The sequence below is a fragment of the Vanessa tameamea genome, chromosome 5 (assembly GCF_037043105.1).
Source record: "Vanessa tameamea isolate UH-Manoa-2023 chromosome 5, ilVanTame1 primary haplotype, whole genome shotgun sequence".
In the NCBI taxonomy this organism is placed as follows: Eukaryota; Metazoa; Arthropoda; class Insecta; order Lepidoptera; family Nymphalidae; genus Vanessa; species Vanessa tameamea.
In genome coordinates, this window is record NC_087313.1 from 235984 (window position 1) to 260316 (window position 24333).

At 36.5% G+C, this 24333-nt stretch overlaps 3 protein-coding genes across 3 annotated transcripts; 2 read left to right on the forward strand and 1 right to left on the reverse strand.

Moving 5' to 3' along the window:
- Window positions 1–538: 538 nt before the first annotated feature.
- On the forward strand, window positions 539–4974 carry LOC113392247 (uncharacterized). The gene is made up of 6 exons (XM_064220902.1): window positions 539–649; window positions 2757–2925; window positions 3004–3362; window positions 3740–3914; window positions 4125–4307; window positions 4416–4974. Exons 2-6 carry the CDS (start codon window positions 2757–2759, stop codon window positions 4760–4762), a joined length of 1233 nt encoding a protein of 410 aa, XP_064076972.1. The 5' UTR covers window positions 539–649; the 3' UTR covers window positions 4763–4974.
- Window positions 4975–5251: 277 nt separating this feature from the next.
- LOC113392245 (dnaJ homolog subfamily C member 3) lies at window positions 5252–9921 on the reverse strand. The gene is made up of 11 exons (XM_026628566.2): window positions 9710–9921; window positions 9505–9615; window positions 9082–9176; window positions 8824–8928; window positions 7984–8184; window positions 7778–7903; window positions 7471–7695; window positions 7279–7396; window positions 7010–7142; window positions 6793–6922; window positions 5252–6723 (listed from the first exon to the last, which is right to left on the reverse strand). The coding sequence occupies exons 1-11, from the start codon at window positions 9789–9791 to the stop codon at window positions 6589–6591; spliced, it is 1461 nt and encodes a 486-aa protein (XP_026484351.1). The 5' UTR covers window positions 9792–9921; the 3' UTR covers window positions 5252–6588.
- A 374-nt stretch (window positions 9922–10295) lies between these two features.
- Window positions 10296–11752, forward strand: LOC113392246 (large ribosomal subunit protein eL33). The gene is made up of 4 exons (XM_026628568.2): window positions 10296–10384; window positions 10609–10832; window positions 11154–11384; window positions 11688–11752. Exons 2-4 carry the CDS (start codon window positions 10611–10613, stop codon window positions 11709–11711), a joined length of 477 nt encoding a protein of 158 aa, XP_026484353.1. The 5' UTR covers window positions 10296–10384; window positions 10609–10610; the 3' UTR covers window positions 11712–11752.
- The last annotated feature ends 12581 nt before the right edge of the window (window positions 11753–24333 follow it).

Consider the following 24333-nt stretch of genomic DNA (forward strand, 5'->3'; position numbering starts at 1 on the left):
AAATGCTATTTCCCTTGTGCAGCGGCCACGGCGCGCCACAAACCACCCGCTACGGTTTTTAGCTGTTTCGTATATGTTAATCAATTGAAATTTGAAAATTTTAATAAAATATCCTTTAAAGTACGAATAAGTATATATAGTATCATGTAATAATATCATGAGTGTTTCTATGTATTATAAATGCACTTACATATAAAACTTTTGCACTAATTTAAATGAAATATGTCAATTAAAAAAAATATCATCCAAGATTTCGATGGAAAATTGTCGTATATATTGTCTTCGGAATAGGCTAAAATACCCTAATTACACTGGTTCTTTTCTCCTAAAACCGGAACACAAAAATAAGTTTTGGAGTCATTTTTTGACAATTTAAATACACACAATTGTTTATAGTTAATTATGGTATGTACAAGTCAATTTTAGTAATGTAACAAAAATGGTTTGCACGTATATCACTTCCGAGTGGGAAGAGCTTCTCTGTGTGGCTGTGTCCGTGTGACCGTGTGTCGTACCAGACGCCACCGCCAGTCCGCCAGTCAGCATCTGTGAGCACGCGACGTTTGACGTGTGCTTGTCTGCGCGGTAAAAGTGAATACGATCTACGAAATAATTTTATGTGGTTATAATTTCTCGCTGATGCTGCAGAGTGAGTAAATTTAAATATAAAATCTTTCAAAACTTGGTTATATTTTAGAAAGTGACAATTATATTTAGTGTTTCGGATAGTAAATAATATTTCTGTTGTTTTAGAAAATATATTTTTCTAGGAAACGTTTAGTCGCGCGTAAATAAAAACAGAGTAAACTTTTATTACAAGCGATTTCAAATAGATTATGTTGTTTCTTTCATATAGTAACTTTTAGAGTATTATTAAACAAACACTAACTGGGTAACAACATCTCATATTTATTTCTCATACTTCAATAATTTTACTGTATCAAATTGTTATTATTATTATTATTTATGTACTTGAACGTCCAGACTACATGCTTAAGTAAATCCTGCCACCTAATTCCTGTTAGTGAGCGGATATAGAAATCGTGTTCTTGTTTATTATCGCGGCGCGCTGCGACCACTTTCTCCGCTCTTACGCAAACGCGGTGATGACGAGCCCTGAGCCCCTGACCCTCGCGACCCCGACATGTGCTCGCACACACATCTTTCTTGGATCTTGATGGGCATGGGTACATAATGTTATGTCTACATTTAATATTTTCGAATTTTAATATTTCATATAGATCTAAATTTGAGGAAAATAACAAAAATGCATGAAAGTATAATGAGTTCTGTGAAGGCCCGCATAGACTTAACAAAATAATGTATGTCGTTTATAAGTAATACATACTCAAATAATAATTATTATTATTATGTTATTAAATACTATGCTGCAAAAAGTAAATAAAACCGATTGCATATATTTGCACATACTCACACTCTAATTAAAAAAATGTTTAAATCTACCAATATTAACTTTAATTAACCTACCTAAACTTTAATGTAGCTTTACGGTTTAACTGAACCATACTGAACTAAAACTTAAATTCGTCACTTGAAAAAGGTGTTTAAATTAAAACTGTCTGTCAAGAAATTCTCGGCCTAAAGTTGATGATCATGACCATTTTTGCCGCAAATCTGTAACGACTGCTACTTTTGATTATAAATACAAACTAAACATACTTTATAATACGTGGCGAACCTTATCTTACCTAGATTTAACTTACCCAGATTGAGATGGGTTGGCTATCTCCAACCTGGGGTGAATAGAATTTATGTTAAGTATATCAATTAATGGCCACAGGCAGGCACCGGTCGTCAAAGTGTCAAATACTTTTATCATGCAAAGGGCAAACGAAAGACGAAACATACTTTCTACAAACATCTACTTTATAACAGATGTGTATGTTTTATCACTTACCCCACTTGCCCCATTACCTCGCGCGCGCCAATTCTATAAAAAATGGGTTGATATCTAACGATGCCTATGACGTAGTCGTGGTTATTATTGTCAATGGTTAAAACTTTACACAACAGTAAAATCCGTATTATGTCAGATGCGACGTGCCTGGAATGATTCACTCATTATGAAACAAGTGACGGTCGAGCGACTTTAGAAGTGGCCCAAGTACGTTCGGGTTATGCCACTAATGGTCAAGGAACTACCAGATATAATTAGTACACACATTTGGAGCTAACATAATTACAATGTTATGTACTTAAACACGCATAATATCGCTCAACGTCACGATATACCTAAGTATCATTAAATGTTGGCTACGGATCTCATTCTCGGTACTCAATTTTTTTTACTTAAAATTATTGATATGAGCGGATTACATATTAATGAATATTCATGAATCAATATATTCCTATTGATGTTCGGCAAAATAAATTCTTGTAAACAATCGTTTCACAGAAAAATAAACACGCCTATAAATATATATATAGACAAAACACCAACGAACGCATTTCGTCTCAATTTCTTAAATTTATTAACAATCTTATTATACATAATATAATTCTTACAGTTGCAATGCCGAAGTTTATATTTGAAAATAGTAAATAAAGCGAAATGTGATGAAATGATTAGTACCTCGATGTCTTCACATGCCCGGATGCATTATATTACATTGTAGGTCACAATGGATAACGGTTAGCGATTTTCAATATTTCGGTAGCTCATTTTGGATTTCTGCTATTGAAACGATTTAAAACAGACATACATGCATATTAATAAGTTGTTCGATCAATTTCAGATGGAACGTGTACTTATTGCTATAGCACTGCTGACGGCCAGGGTGAATGCTGAGAACTCCACGTTGTCACACGACGCAGGGGCATCGGACACATGTGGGGCGATAGGCTTCGGACCATGGAGTCAGGCACTAGAGGACTGGGTCACGTCCGCGCATTCCGATAGACACGGTACGCTTTCTTGTAGTATATATTTTCATTATATATTTTAAAGGATAAATTGTGTTACTGTGTATAAATACATTTTAGGTCGAATTATGGCGCTCCCATCTTCAAAAGGATATTACGTGACCGAGCGTATCGACGCACCTTATCTGTCACCACCACCACCTATCCACTCACCCCACCCGCATACGTCCTCAAACTATGGTCACGGACCCCCGAATCAGGGACAATATTCCTCGAATCAGGGCTACATGCCGCCGAATCAGTCCCCGCCCCAGGGCCACATCCCTCTGACCTCCAGTCACGCATCCAACCAGGGGCCGATGCCCCACAGCAAAGTCCCCAAGCCCCCCGGCAAGGCGCCGCACTACGCCGAGTGGGCCAACGCGCCGCCCGGCGCCGGCAAGATCGTCAACCGGCCGCCCGCCAAGCCCGCGCCGCCCGTGAGTGGACTAGTGTGTTATTTAATCCGTTACAGTTTATTTTGTATGTAGCGTAAGATTATGGCGATGCTCGTGTCAGACCGAACTGACCGCGCTCGCGTTTAGCTTATGCTTTTTATGATATGTACCTATAGCGAGTAGGTACAGAAGATACGAGTACTCGCAGTAGGTAACACGTTTCATTGCGTGATTACACAAATTTAAGAAACAGAATATTCTGTAAAACGCCTAGGAGCAATGGTTTTAATAGTTTTAGTTTGAACTAACGTCCGATGTGACGGACGAAATCGCCGCGAACTATGGATACTCGGTCGGCAGCGCATTAGACGTGCGCCCCGAGTGCCGCGCCAGAATACTGAGAGAAGTGCCGCCCGCAGGCGCTGGACCGCGTGGACGAGCCGCCGCGCAAGCACGTGTCGGAGACCGACCTGTTCCTGCTCAGCGCCATCGAGAAGCTCGTGTACCGCGCCGACCTCATGGAGAAGAGGCTGCGCGCCGTGGAGGACGGCCTGCAGCACCTGCTGGTCCAGCCGACGCCCGGCGTCGATCACGGTCAGCGTTCATACCACTGTTCACTAGATCGCTTCCTGTTTTTCAACTGTATAAAAAATACTCCATTCATCAGACTCTGCCGTTTGGGCTACAAGTTCACACCTTATATAATCTGTTTAAAGATGTCTTAAATAGCTCGTCGTCGCCGAGATCAAACAGTAACTCTATAATCTAATCTAAATAAATGAGTAACGGGTCCGTCCGGCGCAGAGCCGTGCCCGGCGCCGTTCGCGCGCGCGGGCGCCGCGTGCTACAGCGTGCGCCGCGCGCCGCGCGACTGGAAGCGCGCCGCGCAGGACTGCCGCGCCATGCGCGCCGCGCTCGTCGAGCTGCTCGCCGCCGGCCAGCGCCGCGCGCTGCTCGCCCACCTGCTCTCCGCCGACGGGCAAAAGGGTACGAGGCGACCGACCCGTGGCTACTTTTCGATTTTTGGGATTCAAACAGACGCTCGGGCTACATGTTCTGAAATGAGTTTTTGATCGATCGTGCGTCTCGCCCCAGGCTCGGACTACTGGACGGGCGGTCTCAACCCGGGCCTTCTGTGGATCTGGTCGCACTCGGCGCGCCCGTTGACGCTCGAAGACGACAACGGCGTCGGCGGCGATCAGACCGGCGTGTCGGTGCCGGGCGCCGGGCGCTGCCTGGCGCTGGTGTGGGACGCGGCGCGCCGCGCGCACGTGTACCGCGGCCGCGACTGCGCCGACGAGCTGCGCTACGTGTGCGAGCGCCTGCCCGACGCGCCGGCGCCGAGCACGCGCGACGCGGGCCCCGCCCCCGCGGCCCCCGCGGCCCCCGCGCCCGCCTCGCCCGCGCCCGCGACCAACTCGACCTCGGCGCCGAGCACGTGACGTAGTGTTCAAAGAACACCTAGTACATTACCTTCTAAATTAATGCACTTATGACTATTTGTGTTTGCGGCGCAGTATTCGGATCTGCGGATTCCGCGTGTTAGTGAGAAGCTTTACCGCTTACGCTATGTTCTAGTCTCAGTCGTAATTAAATTTGATTCGATTATAATTTTTGATGTAACATTAAATTGAATACAAATACCTAGTTATGAAATACAAAGTGCCCAGAACTTAGAACTGGTATCATCGGAAAACAAATAAAAAAAAAATTACGAAATATCCAGCGAGCCCAAAATAAAACCAAAATATTAAGACAACAATTAAGCAGAAATTAGCAAAAACGTAATGTTTTTGAATTTAAAACCATCTTTAAAGATAAAAAATATATCGATTGATTTCTTTACCTACCTTGTAGAAGAAGACACGTATCTTTATATTTATTCATGAAAACAGTATTTGGGTTTCGATAGCGTAATAAAAAACAATAAATATCATAAATCTTTTAATTCTAAAATATTTACAATGTTGGTTTAAATCACAACAAAATAACTTATTTAAAACAAATATTTATAAACAGTCGGACCGAAATCCTGTACAAAATTCTCTACTTTAAGATAAAAAGAAAACGGCCCGAATGAACGCCCTGTAATATTTACAATATACATACGAAGTGGCCTTAAAGTAGAGAACCGCGTACGAAACTATCTAAACGTAAGTTCGTATCGTTTGCAAACGCCGTCGTGTCGCCCCGCCCGCGCCCGACACGCCCGACACCGACTCGTGCTTTGGAAGGACGAGTGCGTTCGTATCGACGTAACTTTTACACAATTCAAGAAGACCTTCAAAACGAGCATATTTCGACGTATATTTTTCATCAAAAACGATGGTGGAAAATAATTCGGTCGTTTTGAATGTTTTCATAATCTTATTTTGTACAATTATTTATCAAAATGCACGATAACATCTAAAAACGCCATTTAGTATAAAATTTAAATAATAATAAATAAATTATTTCACACAATAATGAGAATTTTAATGATTCGATAATATATTAAAGGCACGGCTACTAGCAGATATTAACATGATAATTCTGAAATAAATAAATAAACATGAGGTCATGTATAAAATAAACGGAATTATAACGTAAAGCTGAGTCTCCACATAAGGAAAGTTGCAGTTGAATTAAGCACACGGATCGTGTTTACGTTTCAGGCGGTAAACGTAAAAGGAATACGCGTACACTTGTTCGGTTTGATTCCAAAACTGGTGCGAGTCATTTTTAAGAATCACGAACAATTTTATGTAAAAATTACTTCAGTGGAAACACACCTCAACATAACTGTAGTCACAACACGATAACGTAAGAATGAGATAAATCTATATGTATTGCTAACGTTCTGTTAACATTAATATTACATACATATGTGGGAGTTTTTGTGAGACATCATTCGAATGACAAGTGATTTATTTCCTATCAGTCGAATTTTGTCATTAATATATTCTATTTAAAACTAATAAATAATATCTGACATTCTTTGTTTCTCTGAATAACTTAAGACTAGTTTTAAGCGATCGTAACTGGCAAAATCTGTGAGAAAAATAAATCATTTCTAGCATATATCTTATATTTCATCGTACACCTGTCCTCCCGTCATCTATTATGCATGTTTTCAATCGACGACAATAAAATTTTTAGCATACTAAGAAATTAAAGAAAGACGTCTACGAAGCGAGGAAAAATAAGTACGCGCAAGTAGGCTTTGTACTCAAATAAACGTCGGGAAGATTACCGCATCCGGAGCTGCGGGCCGAGCCGGAGGATGAGGTCAGTTGAAGTGGAACTTGAACTGGAAGGGCGAGCCGTGCTGGAAGTGCGCGAAGGGCGAGGGCGCGGCGCGCTCGGGGTCCAGCGGGTCGGCGCCCGCGTCGAACTGCGCGCGCTTGTCCGCGTCCGTCAGCACCTGCGCACGCGCACCGTTAGCGCCGGCACCGCCACACTCACCTCTGCCGGCTGCCAGCGGCGACGGTACCTCCTTGGCTGCGGCCACGTCGATGAACTTCTTCTCTGCGAGCTTCTTCTCGTCGCCCTGGAAGTTGTCCGGGTGCCACTTCTGAGCCGCCTTGCGGTACGCCTTGACTATCTCCTGCTTCGTCGCCGTCCTGATCGATGTTATCGTTTTCTGAGTTACTTTTTGTGATGGGTTGATTGAGCTTCCGACCGGGTGACTATTTAGCTATATTTCTTACCTCTTGACACCTAAAATCTTGTAGTAATCTCTCTGCTCGGACTGCTTCTGTAGTTTCTGAGCTCTACTGATCCCATCCTTGGCCCGCTGCAGACCCTCCTCCAGCTCCAGAGCCTCCTTAAACGACTGGATAGCTGCAAGATCAACATGGAATAGTAAATAATACATTTCATAGGATAACCCCGAGTCTCACCAGCACCACTGACTAGTGAAGGCCCATAGTCAATAAACGAATCGCTATTTAAGAACAAAAGAGAGCGCAGGGCGTACCGTCGTCGAACATGTCGAGGCCGAGCAGCGCGTCCCCGCGGTCGCACAGCACGCGCGCGTCGCGCCGCAGCTCCAGCGCGCTCGCGCACGCCGACAGCGCCTCCGAGTGCGCCTCCTCCTGCAACACGCGCGCTGGCTGAGCCGGGCCGGGCCGGGCCGGGGCGGGCCGGGCGGGGCGGGGCGGCCACTCACCTTGGCGTAGCAGCTGCAGAGCCAGCGCCTCGCCTCGAACACGACGAGCGTGACCTGGTCCTCTATGCGCAGGACCTTGTTGGCGCTGTCGACGCAGCCGAGGAAGTCGCGCGACTGACTTCTCTCCTCGCAGTCGAGCAGCAGTTTGTCCACTTTCTTTAGCTTCTTGTAGAACGGGAAGCACGACTTGTGTTCGGGGTCCAGCTTCAGACATTCCCTTATTTCCTGTGTAAAAATTTTCATTAGCTGGAGTTTCGAGGAAAATCTATCATCACGTCCACCGAACGCGCGGAAACGTATACTCCACCTTGAGAGCGTCGCTGACGTGCCCGAGCTGGTAGAGCAGCGAGGCGAGACGGAAGTAGCCGTCCGTCGAGTCCTGCTGCAGACGGTTCACCGAGCGTATGTCGGAAACCGCCGAGAATAAATCGTTCTGAAAATAAGAAAGCGAGTAAAACCTTAAGCACGAGAGACGGGACACAGGTATCGTATCCGAGTCGGCGCAGCCCTCACCAGCGCGATGTAGCACTCGGCGCGCAGCTGCCGCAGCTGCGCGGACCAGGGCGACACGTCCAGCAGGTGCGTGGCCAGCTCGGCGGCGGCGCGGTGGTCGCGGCCGCGCCAGTACGCCTCCGCCAGCCGCAGCTCGTCCGCCAGCTCGTCCACGCGCTGCAGGGCTTCCGCCGCCTCCACGTTGTACGGGTCACTGTATGTCTGATGATATAGAAGGTTCCTTTATATATTTGCAGTTATCGATTAAAACCAGCCGGATGGCTATACTGAGATACTTTAAATACTGACACATATGTATATGAACAGACAGATGGTTATGAAATTTGCCTGTCATTCGATGGCAGGTTGTTTTGCTGAGCATTTATAAACATCAATTGGCAATAAATTAATTTAAAAATTGAAGGTTTAAGAGGACTTTGTCGATGAGAAAGTTGAGATCACTTTGTCTACATTTAATTTGTCATACAAATTTTAATAAAAACAAAGAGCTAATTAAGATATGACACATTGTACATGTTGTCCGACTTCACAGATAATATATTATTTTGATTATTGCAATAAAATGTAAAACAGCAGCCACTTATCACTACTTAAGCCTTATCTACTACACGAAAATAAAATATTCATACAATTTCTGTTAATAACAAAAATTATTTCATCACACTTGCATGACTTTCCAAGTACAAGCTAGATATTACATTATGTTTAGAGTTATAACTTTTACTTGATAATTAAATCACATTATCAGAATAAAGATAAATTACATTATAAAAATAATATGGAACATATCATTTTATATTAAAATTAATATCTTTAAACTTAAAAATGTTTTTTACTTACAACTTGTAAATAGTCCTCTTTGGCCTCTCGGTACTGTGCTAGCTTGAGGTAGACATTGGCTCTATGGAGTCTGGCAGCTGTGAAGTCAGCTTTAATTTCCAGGACCTACAAAAACAATAATTAAAACTGATTATGTTTACAGTATTCCTGCTAACATTTGAGCAAAACAGTCTTATTTATGATGCACAAGTCCTCTGTAATTGTAGATATATATTGATAACAAGTAGACTTTTAAATATTAGTAGCAATAAAACTTACTTTTGTAAAGTCCTGTAAGGCAAATTTTGCTTTGCCGAGTGCATAATAGACAGTGCCTCGTTTAAAATATGTGAGGTAGTTATGTGGATCGCCCTCTGCAAAATAATTTTATAATATTTATTAATAAACTCTTAAAACGGGTAAGCATGACAAAAAAAATAAAAATATTATGTGGTGATGAAATTGACACATAACAAGTACTTCATATTCAGTAACTCGTATATTGCACGTCGTTTGCCAATAATCATGACAGTGATTTAGAATATTTTAGTTCTCCACGGATATAAATAAAATTTCGATAGTTTGGTGCGATGCGGTTTGTGGTGTTGAAAAGTATTAATAAATAACTATTATCTTATAATTAGGATTTGACGTTACTAAGATGAGTGTACATATGATTCTGAATAAGGTCTGATAACTCACCAACAGCGGCGTGATAATGTGTAAGTGCATCAGACAGCTGACCGCGAGCGAGGAAATCGCGGCCCAGCTCCAAGTGCTTGTTAACTTCAGCTTGTGACGTGCACTCTGAAACTATCAAAAAAACACTCAACAACAACTCTTCACTCAGAAACAAAATAAATAATGGAAATACCGAACGAGTTACAAAACTCAACCTGCCACTTACAATCTAATAAAACTTCTAAAACTAACAACACTAGGCATGGCGTGACTTTGTTCCAATTAATATTTGATAAATAGTCCATCATTACAATTATTTTTATAATAGCAGAACTAATTATTAATTAAAGCACTAAAGGTTTCCATATAAACTAATTATTTGACAGAGCCACAATCCATCTCTCCTTCGTCTCTTTTCGTGGTCTGTTCTGATTGGACCAAATCAGATAATTTTGAAAGACACACATCACAGATATTACAACTTTTGATTAAAACATCATCTGTCAGTTTATAATTTTTTATCAAATATGTAGAATTATGATTCACAATTAAATGTATTTAGGTACCCTTTTAAATCATTTCTATATAAATGACTTCAAATCACTTTTAATAACAAAACGTTACCAAACCAAAATAAGTATTGCCATTTTATGCTTCTAAAATATATTATAGTAATAATGTTCTTTAAATTAACAGTTCTAACAAATTTAAGTGAATTTATCGTGTGAAGATTGAATATTATTTTTCCTATGAAATAATGTATAATACTAATTTCTTAAAACATAAAATAAAAAAAAATATTTCAATTTGAATATGGGGGAATCGTGGTAATTTGGTAACTTGCAGTGAGTTTTATGGCAACACAGTCTTTCTTTCATTTCGACTAATAAAATAGTGTCCGGTTAGTTTTATAAATTTATGTTTTTTTAAATAAAATGAAATTAATCCTTTAAAATAAATGTAAATTTATATGCTAAACTTATTTATTATTAATTTATATTACATTAAAGTGATGGATCGGTTATATTCGTAAAGATACATTTAGATTATATGTCTTACTCACTATCGGAGATGTCAACATAACCTGTAAATGAATAGTTTCTAATTTAAATCGGTGATTTTAAGGAATGGCTGACGCGCCGTCGACTGCGCCTAAGGCAAAGGCGCCTAAAACTAAGGCTCCTAAAGAGAAAGTTGCTAAGGCAGCCCCTGCTGCACCTGCAGAACCCCCAAAGGCTGTGCGTAAAGTGTCTTCAAAGCCCCGTCACGGTAGACTGTACGCCAAGGCAGTCTTTACAGGATACAGACGTGGTCTCCGAAACCAACATGAAAACACTGCTCTGTTGAAGGTTGGTCAATACATATATTTTGTTTGAGGTTATGTTTGTTGTACTTCATATTTTACTTTGCTAACGTAGAGGAAGTATTATAATAGCCTAATATGAACGAATATGATAGATGAGTGTTCATAATGTTATGAAAAAGCTCTTATGGAGTGATAATATGTTATGACAATAAAATAATGTTTGAAACAACATAATTAAATGATGCTTTTGACATTTGAAACCTGAACAATCATGTGGATGAAAAATTTACTGATATTAACTTGTCATTATATTATTTAATCAGATGTTATAATATGTCACTAAATCAGTAAAAACAATTTACAGGTTGAAGGTGCTCGTGGTCGTGACGATGCGATTTTCTATGCTGGCAAGAAGTGCGTATTTGTGTACAGAGCCAAGAAAAGGACCCCAATTCCCGGAGGTCCCCGTGGCAAGAAGACCAAGCTTCGTGCGATCTGGGGCAAGGTTACCCGCCCACATGGTAATTCTGGCATTGTGCGAGCTAGGTTCAAGTCTAATCTCCCCGCTCAGGCTATGGGACACAGGATACGAGTGGTAAGTAGATGTTTTAAATGTGTATCTTGTTTGTTAATATTTTCTTAAATATACAATTAAAATTATAACCATAATAACAATACACTTTATTAAAGAGTTTCGCAGTATGTACCATACTTTGAGTGGCCATGATCATAAACGAAAGATTTTACAACATTCTAAGTTCATTAATGTGAGAAAATGATGCCTAGACATTTGAAACCTGAAATTTATGTGGATAATATTTCATACTGATTTTTATACTTTATATTTTCAAATTTATTTACTAATCTATTGTATTTAAACACACCTTTATTGTTTCAGATGTTGTATCCATCGAGGATTTAAGAACTCCTTTGTAATATAAGTCAATAAAACAAAACCCAAAAGCTATGTATTTTTATTTTATAATTAGCCATTTAATTTAAATTTGAATAAAAATATTGTAATGATATTTTGAGATTTGACATGTTCAGCTACAAGGAATTTCTCAATTTAATGGCAAAATTTTTCTATGTCCTTTCACTAATGGAAACCTTATGTTGCAAAACAATGTACTGCTACATAATTAGTACTAGATTAGTTCTACTGAGTCTAAATTTAATTGCTTAGAAGTTGCTGGCTGGAGGTTTTTCAAGAGGAGTTTCAATTAATTTTTTTTTCGTACAAGTATTTATCACACAGAACTACAACTTAAAAAAAAAACAGGCTGGAGTTTAATAAAGTATTATTAAACTCCACAGTAGTATAAATCCAAATTAGTTGATCTCATGCCAATGACAATAATTTATTTTTGTTATATGTATTGTAGATTGATGATTTCTCATCTGCGTGTTTCACTAAAAATCAAAATATACTTTATTCAAGTAGGCAATCTTCACAGAATTGTATTAACGCACCACTTGCGGTTCAGAATTTAGATTTTACTGAAGAACCGACAAGAAAATAAGTTGTTGCTCATTTCCAACATTTGAAATATAAAATACAAAGTTAGGTTAGTTCAATACGATTAAACCTGCCTGAAGTCAACAAATATTAGTCACGCTTTCTTATATAACACTAATATCCAGATCAGAATCTGAATACTATAGTCTATAATATTACGCATATGAGATCAGGTGTTTTGTTTCATTTTTCTTAGTTCCCGATTACCTTGCTAGCAGCTGGTTAGTAAATAATGTACACCTCACACCTCAAAAGTGCATGACTTATCACGCACATTCAATCGAATAAAAAATATCGACAAAATTATAGGTATTTATGAATAGTCTTAGTTTTTCATTAATTATAATTAAACGACGCTGTTAAGAGCTAACAAAAGGGGGAATTACAGTTATGTATTTAATAGAAATTTATAAAAATAATAAAGATTGAGTTGAAGTGAATTTTATTCGCAATTTAGACTTTTTGGTCAGGTTTCACACTTGACTGACTGAAAGTTTTGGATTACTTTGATGTTTTTTTACCTTATTAAATTAAAGAAAAACTGAGTTGATCTTCATAAATAATATTAACAACGGTATAAAAATATGTTTCCGTGAACAAACTCTTGTTTAACAATAAAATAGTTGCCGTTTTTTCGATTCAAAGCAATAATAATTCGGTCCTTCATGGCATTATTGGTTGAGATGATGATGAAGATGAGATCTTGATTATTCTATGATATTCTCTATGGATTTGCGAAAAAATGGCGTTTCGAAGGTCGACGAAACTTATAGGAATTATGGAATTAAATTAAATATGATATACATAGGTAGTTAAGTGTAACAGTATTGTATTATAAATAAAGATATTATATTAATCATAAACTCTTAGTAGTGCACAATATGGCTGAGTTATAAGCAAATCGCATAAAATACGTACCTAATTCTAAGCATTTTTTATGTTTATTCCTACTTCGTTTGGAATAGGCTATTGCATAGCTGGCATGGTTTCGTTACCATACTTGAAAAGTTTGCGGACCTATTCATAGGTTTTCCCTTACGACTATTTTGACATAATATTAGAAATAAATAAAATCAACATAATACTGTCATCAATATTTGCACTAATTTCCATTTCCCGGTACTAATCGTTTTTACGAAGATCCAAAATAAAAATGATCTTTCCTTAATAATATCAGCCTGTAGTAAAGAATCCGTAGCGCCTGAAAAAATAAAATAGCACTAATATTTACTACAATTTTAATTTTCAACTCAGTAAGGCGTAGGCTTTTTATGGTTATTTAATGTACTTTTGAAATCCTAATTTTTTACGAGGCGAATCACGAACATGTATGTGTAAATGCGTTACAAGTATATTGTTTTTTTCATTAAATTAAATTTAGTTGTACCAGGGGTTGCTTAGTGAAGTCGGTTACTAAATAGACTATATATACCATATATCTGAAAAGAGACCGACATAGAACCGATAAATCTTTTAAATTAAATTGTCTCAGATTTATACATCGTCATCAAATTATTATCTAACGAATAACCCTAGATAGTTTATTCTTAAATAATATACCTATATTTTTTTAATTTCGTTTAATTTTTAAGTTCTTTACATTTTTTGTTACTTCTTCAAATTATAATTATTATGATCTGTGAAATTAATGTTTTACTAGTATTTTTTGTTTTAATTAGCGAGTATTAGTAGTAACTTTTATGAATGCGGTGTTACCGTGTTACAGTTACAGTTCACAGGGGTGTGAGGTTTATCTTTAACGTTCAATCGTCAACGACGTATATGGTGGATAACTATATCACAATACCAGAACACATTTTCTACTAGTCAACCTTTAGGCTAATCAGAAATATTAGAATATTGACATATTATGAAGTTTTGTAAATAATTTACCAAACTAAGTACTTTTTAAGACAAAAAATGAATATATATATATTACAGGTTACGCTGAACAGTTGAACTATGGTTGTATGTATGTTTGGATAGGTAACCTATGTAGGTTTTATTGATTATTATAATTTTTGTTAAAAACTCAATTTACAATAAGGGACTTTAATTTTATAAGATAATAGAACCACGGCGACGCGAAAGTTAGTAGGAGTTACTTATTATTTCGTAAATATAAAAAAAATATCATAATATATATTAGTAACTTAAACTTAGATATTTTTTTGACAAGTTAATTTGTTTTTTATTTATCAGGGTGCCATGAATTTAGGTTTAGTAATTACTGACTTTATTGAGTTCTGGGTGTGAGTTCCTATGTTATTTTGTTTTTGGTATGCAACAATTTTACTTACTTATTTAGTTGTGATTTTTAAATAAAATAAATGGAATATTTGATCGCTCATGGCTACGACGCTTGTTAGAAGCTATGAAAATAATTTGGTTAAATAAAAAAATCTGCTTGATTTTTTTAACAATAAACGTCACAAACCTATGAAGTCATGGGTAACGTGTTTTGCATATGAGGAAAATTGTTATAAATTGTTTAATAGGGGAATCTTCCTATCTGCACCACATACACGTTGAGTGTAACGTGCTCTCAAGGTAACCATTTTATAAATTGTATTCTCATTGTGTCTACTGTACTTTTTCGATTGTGGTATTTTGTCTAAGTCACGTCTAGTTAATGTTCACGGTTCGATACATTGATGCTTCACCTACGGCATTCGTTTGTATTGTCAATTAGCTTAAAAATAAAATACTTGACGGCGCATGGTGCGCCATCTTGCTTTTTCTTACTGGTTGGAAAATTGATTTGTTCAATTAAAAACCTGTTGAATTTGTGTACAATAATTTGAATATACGCCCGCTTAACATGAGCAATACTGATATTGGCAATAAAATGTCTATATACTTATAAATAATTCCATTCCTTAAATGTGTCAATTGGCGGTCTATTGTTTTACGCATCGTATAATTTTCAATATTATAATATGTTAATATTATTATATATGCATGTAATCCGATAAGATATATTTCATTATGAAATAAATAATAATGGTAATGTCATATTATGACATTACCGTTATCGGTTTCGAAATAGTAAATATAATAAAATTTATTTGTTTTATTAGGAAGCCATTTTCTGATGATTACATTACAAAGACATTTTATGATGAAATAACATTGTGTACACACTTATAGGCTAACTCGAGGAGCAGTTTTTAAATTATACTCTTATAGCAGACGTGTAAATAATAATATCGGTCTTAAGAAAATACACTTTACTTTTTGTAAACAATCAATAAAATTATTAAACAATTGAGATCATTTAAAAATTATCGGCGCAAGAGCGGACGCATTCCGTTTCGAACGCGTACCGACTCGCCTCTCCGTCTCCATGGTCCCGTTGCCGTTTACGGTAACGGGCCGGCAGTCGTTCCTGATTCGTTCAGAAATCCGTCCGCTATACTCTGATATTACTTGTTATAAAATATGTGTAATTATGTAAAATAACTCGCTTTTTGCCTATTGATATTTTAAATAATATATTATTTATACAATATTAAGATTTTAAATTAGCATGGTTATTTTTATTACTATCAGTATTTAAAACGGGATATTTACCATGTTTTTTATGCATTAGAAGTGTCACTTCTAATGCCATCAACATCTACCCGCAAACGTCAGTCTCGTGAACAAGACATTCGTAGATAATGTCGAAATATCGAGATCCGCCAAATAAAAATAAAAAACATGGTAAATATCCCGTTTTAAATACTGATAGTAATATTAAGATTATTACAATAGTTTAATATAAAAATAAATGTTTGAATGTATTTATTATTAGTCAAATTAATTTCTTTTGTAACTCTTTATACGCTAACCTTCAGTAATTGGTAGTGATATGATTTCATATTCAATAAGTTAAAATGGGTTGTTTTGATTTTATATAATTTCCGTAGCTGTGGGTGATGTCAGGCTTATACACAACACCGGGAGTGTGGCACGACGGGGAGTCACCGTGACACCGATATCTATTTACTGGTTATCGATCACTATTTATTCATACCTTTTATGCACGGACAGTTCTCTGAGCTCGCCGGGGGTGTTTTGCAGGGTAAGTATTATTCATATTATAACAAAAACAATGTTGGTTATCTTATTGTTTTATATGAATTACGAAATTTGTGTACCTTAACACACGATTATTTATAATATTGTCAGTCAACCTGTCAAAACCTCAACCTTGAGGTGAGGTGCACGTTTGAGCTGAGCCATCTCGCTGTTCGAATGGGGGTTGGTGGGTAGACGTGTGGCAGATTGTGAACCGCGCATGTTTCTTCAAGATGTTTCATTTTACTAGGAACCACGAGATGCATCGTAAACACGAATTAATCACATAAGTATTCCACGGTTCTTGCTCGGGTTCCTAGCTCGAACTCAATTAACCCAACGCAATCTTCGCTAAAGAATATGTAATTCTATACCGAAGATTGCGTTAGTTTGTCCTAACTACTCTGTCATCTCAGCTCATAGCTAGTAACTGTTAGACTTATTTTCAGACTGTTATTAAATATGTTTAATTATTTTTTCTACTGAAGTTACACCACGCAATAAATGAGTGCCTATGTACTAACCGGAACCAGTGATAGGGCATACCGATGGGTTAAAAAGTCTACTCGAGATATGTTAATAAATTCCAAGCGGGACTGACTGTCCATACATTAATATGATTATCAATTCATTGAAATGAAAAAACGCTTTACGATGTTAGACAACCCAATCATGAGATATTATAGTGAACCAATGTGTGCGTCAACACAGATGCACTCTTTGCGATGGACTCTATTCCGTCACTCTCATAATCCTCTGAGAAGGCATTGTGACACGCGCGAAGGATTAGTTTAGTTTAGCAATAAATATTTGCAAAAAAATTAAAGAGGGTTGAGAAGAGATGCTCGGTATTCGCTTGTATAGCATTTGAATTCAGGTTCATTCTAAGGACTTATATTCTAGGTTTTAAATTATATTGAACTAGTACGTATAGTTGTTACTTGTGGCTTCGTTCGCGTTTTAGAGGTTGACCGTCATTGTTATGGCATAAAATAGTAGCTTATGCTATTGGGGTTCAAGCTTGCTACATAACTTACATCGAATTAAGTTTAAGAGAGAGTTGCTTTCGCATTTATCACATGAAAATATAGTTGATTAGGTATTTCATTTGAGAAAAAAAATATATCAACGTATAAGGTGCACGAGTTGTAACGGAGAATTGCTTTAAAACAAATGTAAGAGCCAGCAACGCATTTTAATATATAGACTAAGGCAAGACCTTAGGAGTACTTTGTCATTCAGTGTAGTGTCCTTAAAATGCCCATGTCAGGTAATTAGTTCACCTTCAGGCAATTAGTATTATTTACACAACAACTTCTGCAGCCCAGTTCCGCTCTATTTATAAACTTTCCCACCGACGGAACCATCCAGAGCACTTATTAAGTATGCATGACGTCCGCTACGCAACGCACCGATAGACTGATCACGGTGCTCTTACGAGTCCGACCGACGCGCGACGTCTATGATTTAGTAGTTTCGCATGATTTTACGAATGCGAGTTATTGAATTTATCGATGCATTGTTTTGTATCAATTTAAGTATTTGTATAATTTTAATATCTTTCTTATATTAGTATATCACATATGATTCATGATTATTGTTTAACTACTGCATCGGCCATTTGAATACGGACCCTGCTAAGTTTTGATATGTTATCTATATAAGCGCAGATCAACTACGTAATAAAATCTTTAAAAAATATTCAATATTTATTTAAAATAAGCATAGGGTTACCTTTTTGTTGTTGTTTTGCGTAATATTCCAAAGTAAATAAAAATAATGAGGTAGAGAGCTTAGAGAAAAAATCAAATAACAACAAATTCCGAAGGTTTTGTTTTAAATATTTATTTACATATATTTTTTTAGAAGAGGAGGATTTTCCATATTGATATAAGTTAACATACATTTTAATTTTCCTTGACGATTATTCCGAAAAACGGTTTACGGGGTGTATGTCGTTTTTCGCTGTTGGTATACCCATGTCTTAGTGAGATGTTCTAAAAGTATTCAAGTAAATAAAATAGACATAAGTATATAAAAAATCAGTATGACTCACTGAAAATGTCTTAGTAGCAGGCTAATACCTCCTCTTTTAATGAAGAGAAGGTTTGGAATTTACAATTATTAAACAAAAAAAATTATACACATGAATATAAAATGTCCGAGTTTTATAGATAAAATTTAGTATTTGATTGTGTATGTAATTAGTTGCCGAAGTATTTCAATTGAGGAAGAGTTAATTCTAACATTAGCCTATTTGAATTATGTTTATTTTGAAATTAGAATGAATTGAAACGTAAGACTGGTTTATACTGGCCAGTTTAATTACCTCGTTGAATATTATTTTAATGAAAAACGCCACTTGTTACTACGATGGGTATAATTGCTATAAAATTAAAATATTCGCATCGTCTGTCACGTTTGTCCGACGCGTGACGCCTGACGGGCACGAGCATATTCAGCATCGACCTGAGTGACCTGTCACTCGCTAACGATATGTAACAAAAACAAACAAAATAATGTCCAAATCAGTGACACTCTGGCAATTAAATCTGTTAATCATAACATTTTAAAGGAGAGACTAAATATTATTTTATTATTCTAAGGTATATAAAAAGTTTAGGTAAAATTCTATTTAAACATTAAAATTCCAGAAGAAACGGTTTTTACCTTAACGGATATTAAAAAATATGCAAAACTCGACTTTTTTATTTATTACAAATGTTTTGTATTGCCTTATAAGTTTTAGAAGACAAACGTCTTTAGAATTGTTGTGATTTGAAACGAGAATGTATTACGGCCAAGAGACAAACAAAAATATATTGTAATTATTAATAGCGCAATCTGCGGGTTTATACTTATATATAAAATCAATTCAAAACGGGTATTGAGCCGGTAGTAAAGGAACCTCCCGAGAATAATTCAGCCCTCATCAGAGTTTGTATATTGAAGAACGATATATAATAACGTTTGAGAGATGTTACAAGATATTTGAATGAGTGCACGAGACACTTGACTTGTGGTGTGAGATGCATTGCAGTAAGATCGCTTAGCTTTATAACCAATATGTCACGAGGTGAATTCTGATTTACTTATACAGGTATCCCAGATACCTCAATTAATATAATGTCATTAAGCTCATTTAATGTCAAGTTTAGAGCGCAATATCCACAAATTGTTCAGCAGTATTGAGGTCACCACTGAATTTTCATGTGCTTAATTTGTGTTTATAATTCATTTCGTGCTCGGTGGTGAAGGAAAACATCGTGAGGATCTAATTTCAATGAAATTCTGACACATGTATATTCCACCAATCCGCTTTGGAGCAGCGTGGTGGCGTGTGGTGGAATATGCTCCAAACCTTCTCCTCAAAGGGAGAGGAGGCCTTAGCCCAGCAGTGGGAAATTTACAGGCTGCTAATGTAAAAATGTTCAGCAGTAAATCCCCGTGCCACCCGCAGCAGGTTTTACTGTTTACTTGGTAAATCTGACTCATCACATATTCTAACACAAAATGGCAATACTTAGTATAGTAGCCATTTTGAACGGCTAGTGTAATACCTTATATATGTATGTATATAGTGTCACTCTAGTCCAACTAACCCAAGCGATGGAACATCTTAGTTCCCAAGGTTGGAGTCCTATCAGCTATATCAGGGATGGTTAATATTTCTTACATTGCCAATTCCTATGGTCAGTAATGTGCCACTCACAATCAGGTACATAATTTTAATAAAAAAAGTATTAATTATTTGTTACGTAACTCAATAAAACAGTTACTTTAATTTACCATAATTTAGTTTACTAGCTCTAAATGTATGGTATTATCGTTTACACGCTGCTTGGCTCCGGCGATTACGATTATTATTTGTATCGTACACGTCACGTCAGATGCACGGGTGAGTATCGCAGAAACGTTAATACGCAGAACATTATGTAATAAATACTTTCAACATGAATGCATAATGTTTATTCTCAAATGATTACTAGACTTGACATAATAAACAAAAAAATGGAATGTTGATATTGTCAGAAAAAAGATTTAAATTTTTTCATGTTAAGGCGAGGTCCGTCGTTGACAAATCGTCGTGGACAACTGACTGGCATATCTCCTGACCTCTGGAATAGCTAAATTTGAGCGCATATTATTGTAAGTTTCATGTTTGTAATATTTGTTACTTAAGTAAGCAAGTTAATCGCTAACACACTAACTACTTTTTATTTAATTATTCTTATTCCAAAACATAAAACATGGTCATAGTCGGAAAATCTGATGATGTTTGGTTTTTTTTTTATCGTAAAATATTCTTCAATCGTGTATTAACGATTCTCTAAAACAGCTTTTATAAAACCTCAAGAATCCCAGTTAATATTTTTCTCTGTCATAAAAACATTTAAACTGTTTTTGAAAAGCAATTAAAAGAAAGATTGGCCGAACGCGATCGCGGGCTTTTGAGACCATTTCACCTTTGTTTAAAAAACATGTTAAAAACTGAATTATGCTCCGTTATCACAAGCAATATATTCTCAAAACCTTCAGTGGCTTAATGTTAGAAAACTAGGTGTAGCCGTTGGTCCTGCGTCTGATAACTCTCGTCGTGTTCCCCGTTAGTTACGAAAGTGAATAAGTACTTTCTGTATGCTTTCTGTACCGATTGGATTAGATTATACTGTACTTATTAGTAAAGTATATACATATATAATAAAGTAAGTATAAAACGTAGTAACGTATATCGTGTTTTAATATATTTTCTCTTTGGTTTCGAGTTACAATACACTCATCAATATGCATAATATTTAAAATTCAATTTCATAATACACGAATTACACGACCTTTTTGGCGATTTGTACCCTCAAGGGAAATCATTAAAAGCGCTTTTATTATTTAACATAACGATTGTGTTCTGGTAATTGTTTATGTAAATATGTAATATGTACAACGGAATATGTTTATACAATGTTCCCTCTATAATTAGAATCGAAAATATTTCTAGGAACGTTAGTATTTAGATAATGAGATGGTGGGAGAGAAGCTACATTGGAATTGGTGAATTATTTTGTAGTAAACTGTTAAATTATTGATAGATATATATTTCATACGCAGTCCATTGTTTTTTCAAACCTCGAGACTATGTAATATTTGTTTTACAAAACTAGACTAGATTATATTACGCGTACAGGAACTGATGGCAGGATTTGTGTCATTCTTTTCGTAATATAGCATAAATATAATCAATACTTAATTATTTTACAAGCTTTTATTTAACTTACAATGTAAGTATGTATGGGTGATATCTTGCAACTCAATTCAGTAGCAGATATCTTGTCTCTCTGCACTCATCTGCTTGTCTTACTATATAAAAAAAATAACGATAGGTACAAGTGATGAATTTCACAGTTTTTATCACATTTACGAAATTGCTAGGTAACCATAAGGTTACTATTAATATTAACCGAATTAATTTCATTGCCCGTGACTTATATGATGTTAAATATAAGAAATTTCGATTCGATCGTGTTCCGGTTTGAGTTTGAGTGAGTTAGTGTAACTACAGGCACAGTGGACATAACATCTTAGTTCCCAAGGTTGGTGGCATATAAGCGATGTAAGGAATGGTTAATATTTCTCACAGCGCCTTTGTCTAGGGGCGGGTTTAAGACTTGACCGCCAATTCCCAAGCTCTAGGTGACTACTGAAAATGTATTCACTAAAAACTCAATAAATTTTGATTGGCCTGACCTGGATATTCAACACGGAATCTCGGGAGGAACAAGTTTATAAGCTAATGTTATAATTTAATGCTATGCAAATAAAAAATCCTTGGCATGTCGCAGGTGTGGTCCAACCATAGGAGTTTAATTACGTAAAACTGCACTTTCGTGACTGTCGGTACTTAGTAACGCTGCAGCATCATTTATAAAGATATCAGCCGTAAAATATCGTGTTTGTAATTCGTTTGGATTAATTGAAGACTTTTATGTCTTCATTACAATTTCCTTCTTGTTGTGTAATAGTTATTTCCTAATACCATATAGAGTCGATGACGTTGCTTCTGTTATCTTCGAAATGCCAGGAGGTCTTGAGAGTTTAAAAGTTCTTTTTTCTTTCGATTTGTTAAAATCTTGTATCACAAACACACACATCATAAGATTTTTGAACTTATAAGTCCGATTGTCTTAAAATTTAGCATAGTTACCCCTTTCGCGACGCAAATGCGCACCCTTAAGATTTTATGAATTTTACCCGTATGAATTCGAGACAGAATGCAAGTATTAAATTCGTTCCATATTGTCTCAAAACTCAAAGAAAACTTACTATATAGTTTGTACGAACGCGGAAGTACCCGTGGATCTTAAAGGAAGATCGTGGTATGAAATACAAGTAAGAACTGAGTTTTCAAGTGCTTAATTTATATTTATAATTCGTGGCGGCGGTGAACCTCGTAACAAAAGAATGTGCTGTCTATCAGACTACAATCTGTCACATAAGTACCTTATCAGCATATACTAAAGCAGCGTAAAGAATGAAGCGTCACCCTCGTCTCATCAATCCAGCAGGCAGTGTAAAAAAACCCAGGCGTTGGGAGGCTCAAGGCCGATGGTCAAGTATTAAGTCTCTTAAAAATCCGTTTTTAGGGTGGGAGAGGAGATAGCCAGAACACTGCTTTCACACATTCTCCTTAAGAGGATTAGGTCTTTTCGCAGTCGTAGGACGTTAAACCAGTCGAAGTTTACGTTTTCATTATATAAATATACTTTATTTACCAGATTTGGATCCTTACATCAACCCGAGAGATTCATTCAAAGATTCATTCATTCCAATAATCCTATTTTGAAGGTAAAATATTTATAAATCACATGACATCACCAGAAGTCATCAACAGCAGACACGTGATGTACAATTTGGAAAGTCACTGGACAGGTAATGCTAGGAATTTAGCGTGGATACTTATTTCGTGACAGTTATATAATATTGACGTCCATTCGTTTTCATACGAGTACATGAATAGAACGAAATACAGACACCATTTATTTAATGTTTAATATTACCACTGAGGTGTACAAAACTAACAGCCAGAGATAAAAATTGTAAATTAATGTTACAAGTATTGCGTAACGACCAGAGAACATTTCTTACCGCTAGTACCGTTTATTTAAATTAAAATTAATTTCAATCTTTTTAATAATAAAGGAAACATTAAATTATATTCAATACATAACAAATTACAGGTCAACAATTAATTTAAGTCACATTAAAAAAACCTGATATCGTTTATTTAAATGAATTCTTCAATCGACGTACAGTACGTACACACACGTATATAGAAATAAATTACATACACAGTAATTTTAAACTATTTCTAGAAATCTCGAACGCAATACGCAGTAAGCTCACAGGAAACACGGCACATTTGCGTATCTCCGATTATAACGCAATATAAGGAATGCCGCTAAAATGTACTAACGTTAACAATATTTCAGTGCAACAATATTTGAAAATTCAAAGTTTAACTATTTTGCAATTACGAATATTTAGGAGATACACCTAAGACAGAGGCCGCGAAGCGCAGTCGCATGAACACATAAATCTTAACGATAACTTAGAAGTTTCAATCTGCTTAATTTTTATTAATAATTAACTACCTTAACGTCTCGTCGTCCTGTAGTTGGTAACCAACTAAGGTAACAGGACAAGGGCGTTCCCAACCTTCAAACCGGAACACAACACAACTATATCAGTGCTGTTGTTTCTTTCTTCTGTCTTAACTTTGGTCAATAAATTTGACTTTCCGTTTCGTGAAACAGTGACAAGTAACAAATAGTGTTTAGTTGTGTAAACATCTTGTTTGTTGTTTTGTTTTACGAAAATGCGTTATATAACATAAGGTTTGCGAAGATATTTGTAAAAATGAAGAAATCACTTTCTTTGTGGCTTTGTGCAAGCACGTCTGCGTATGTACCAC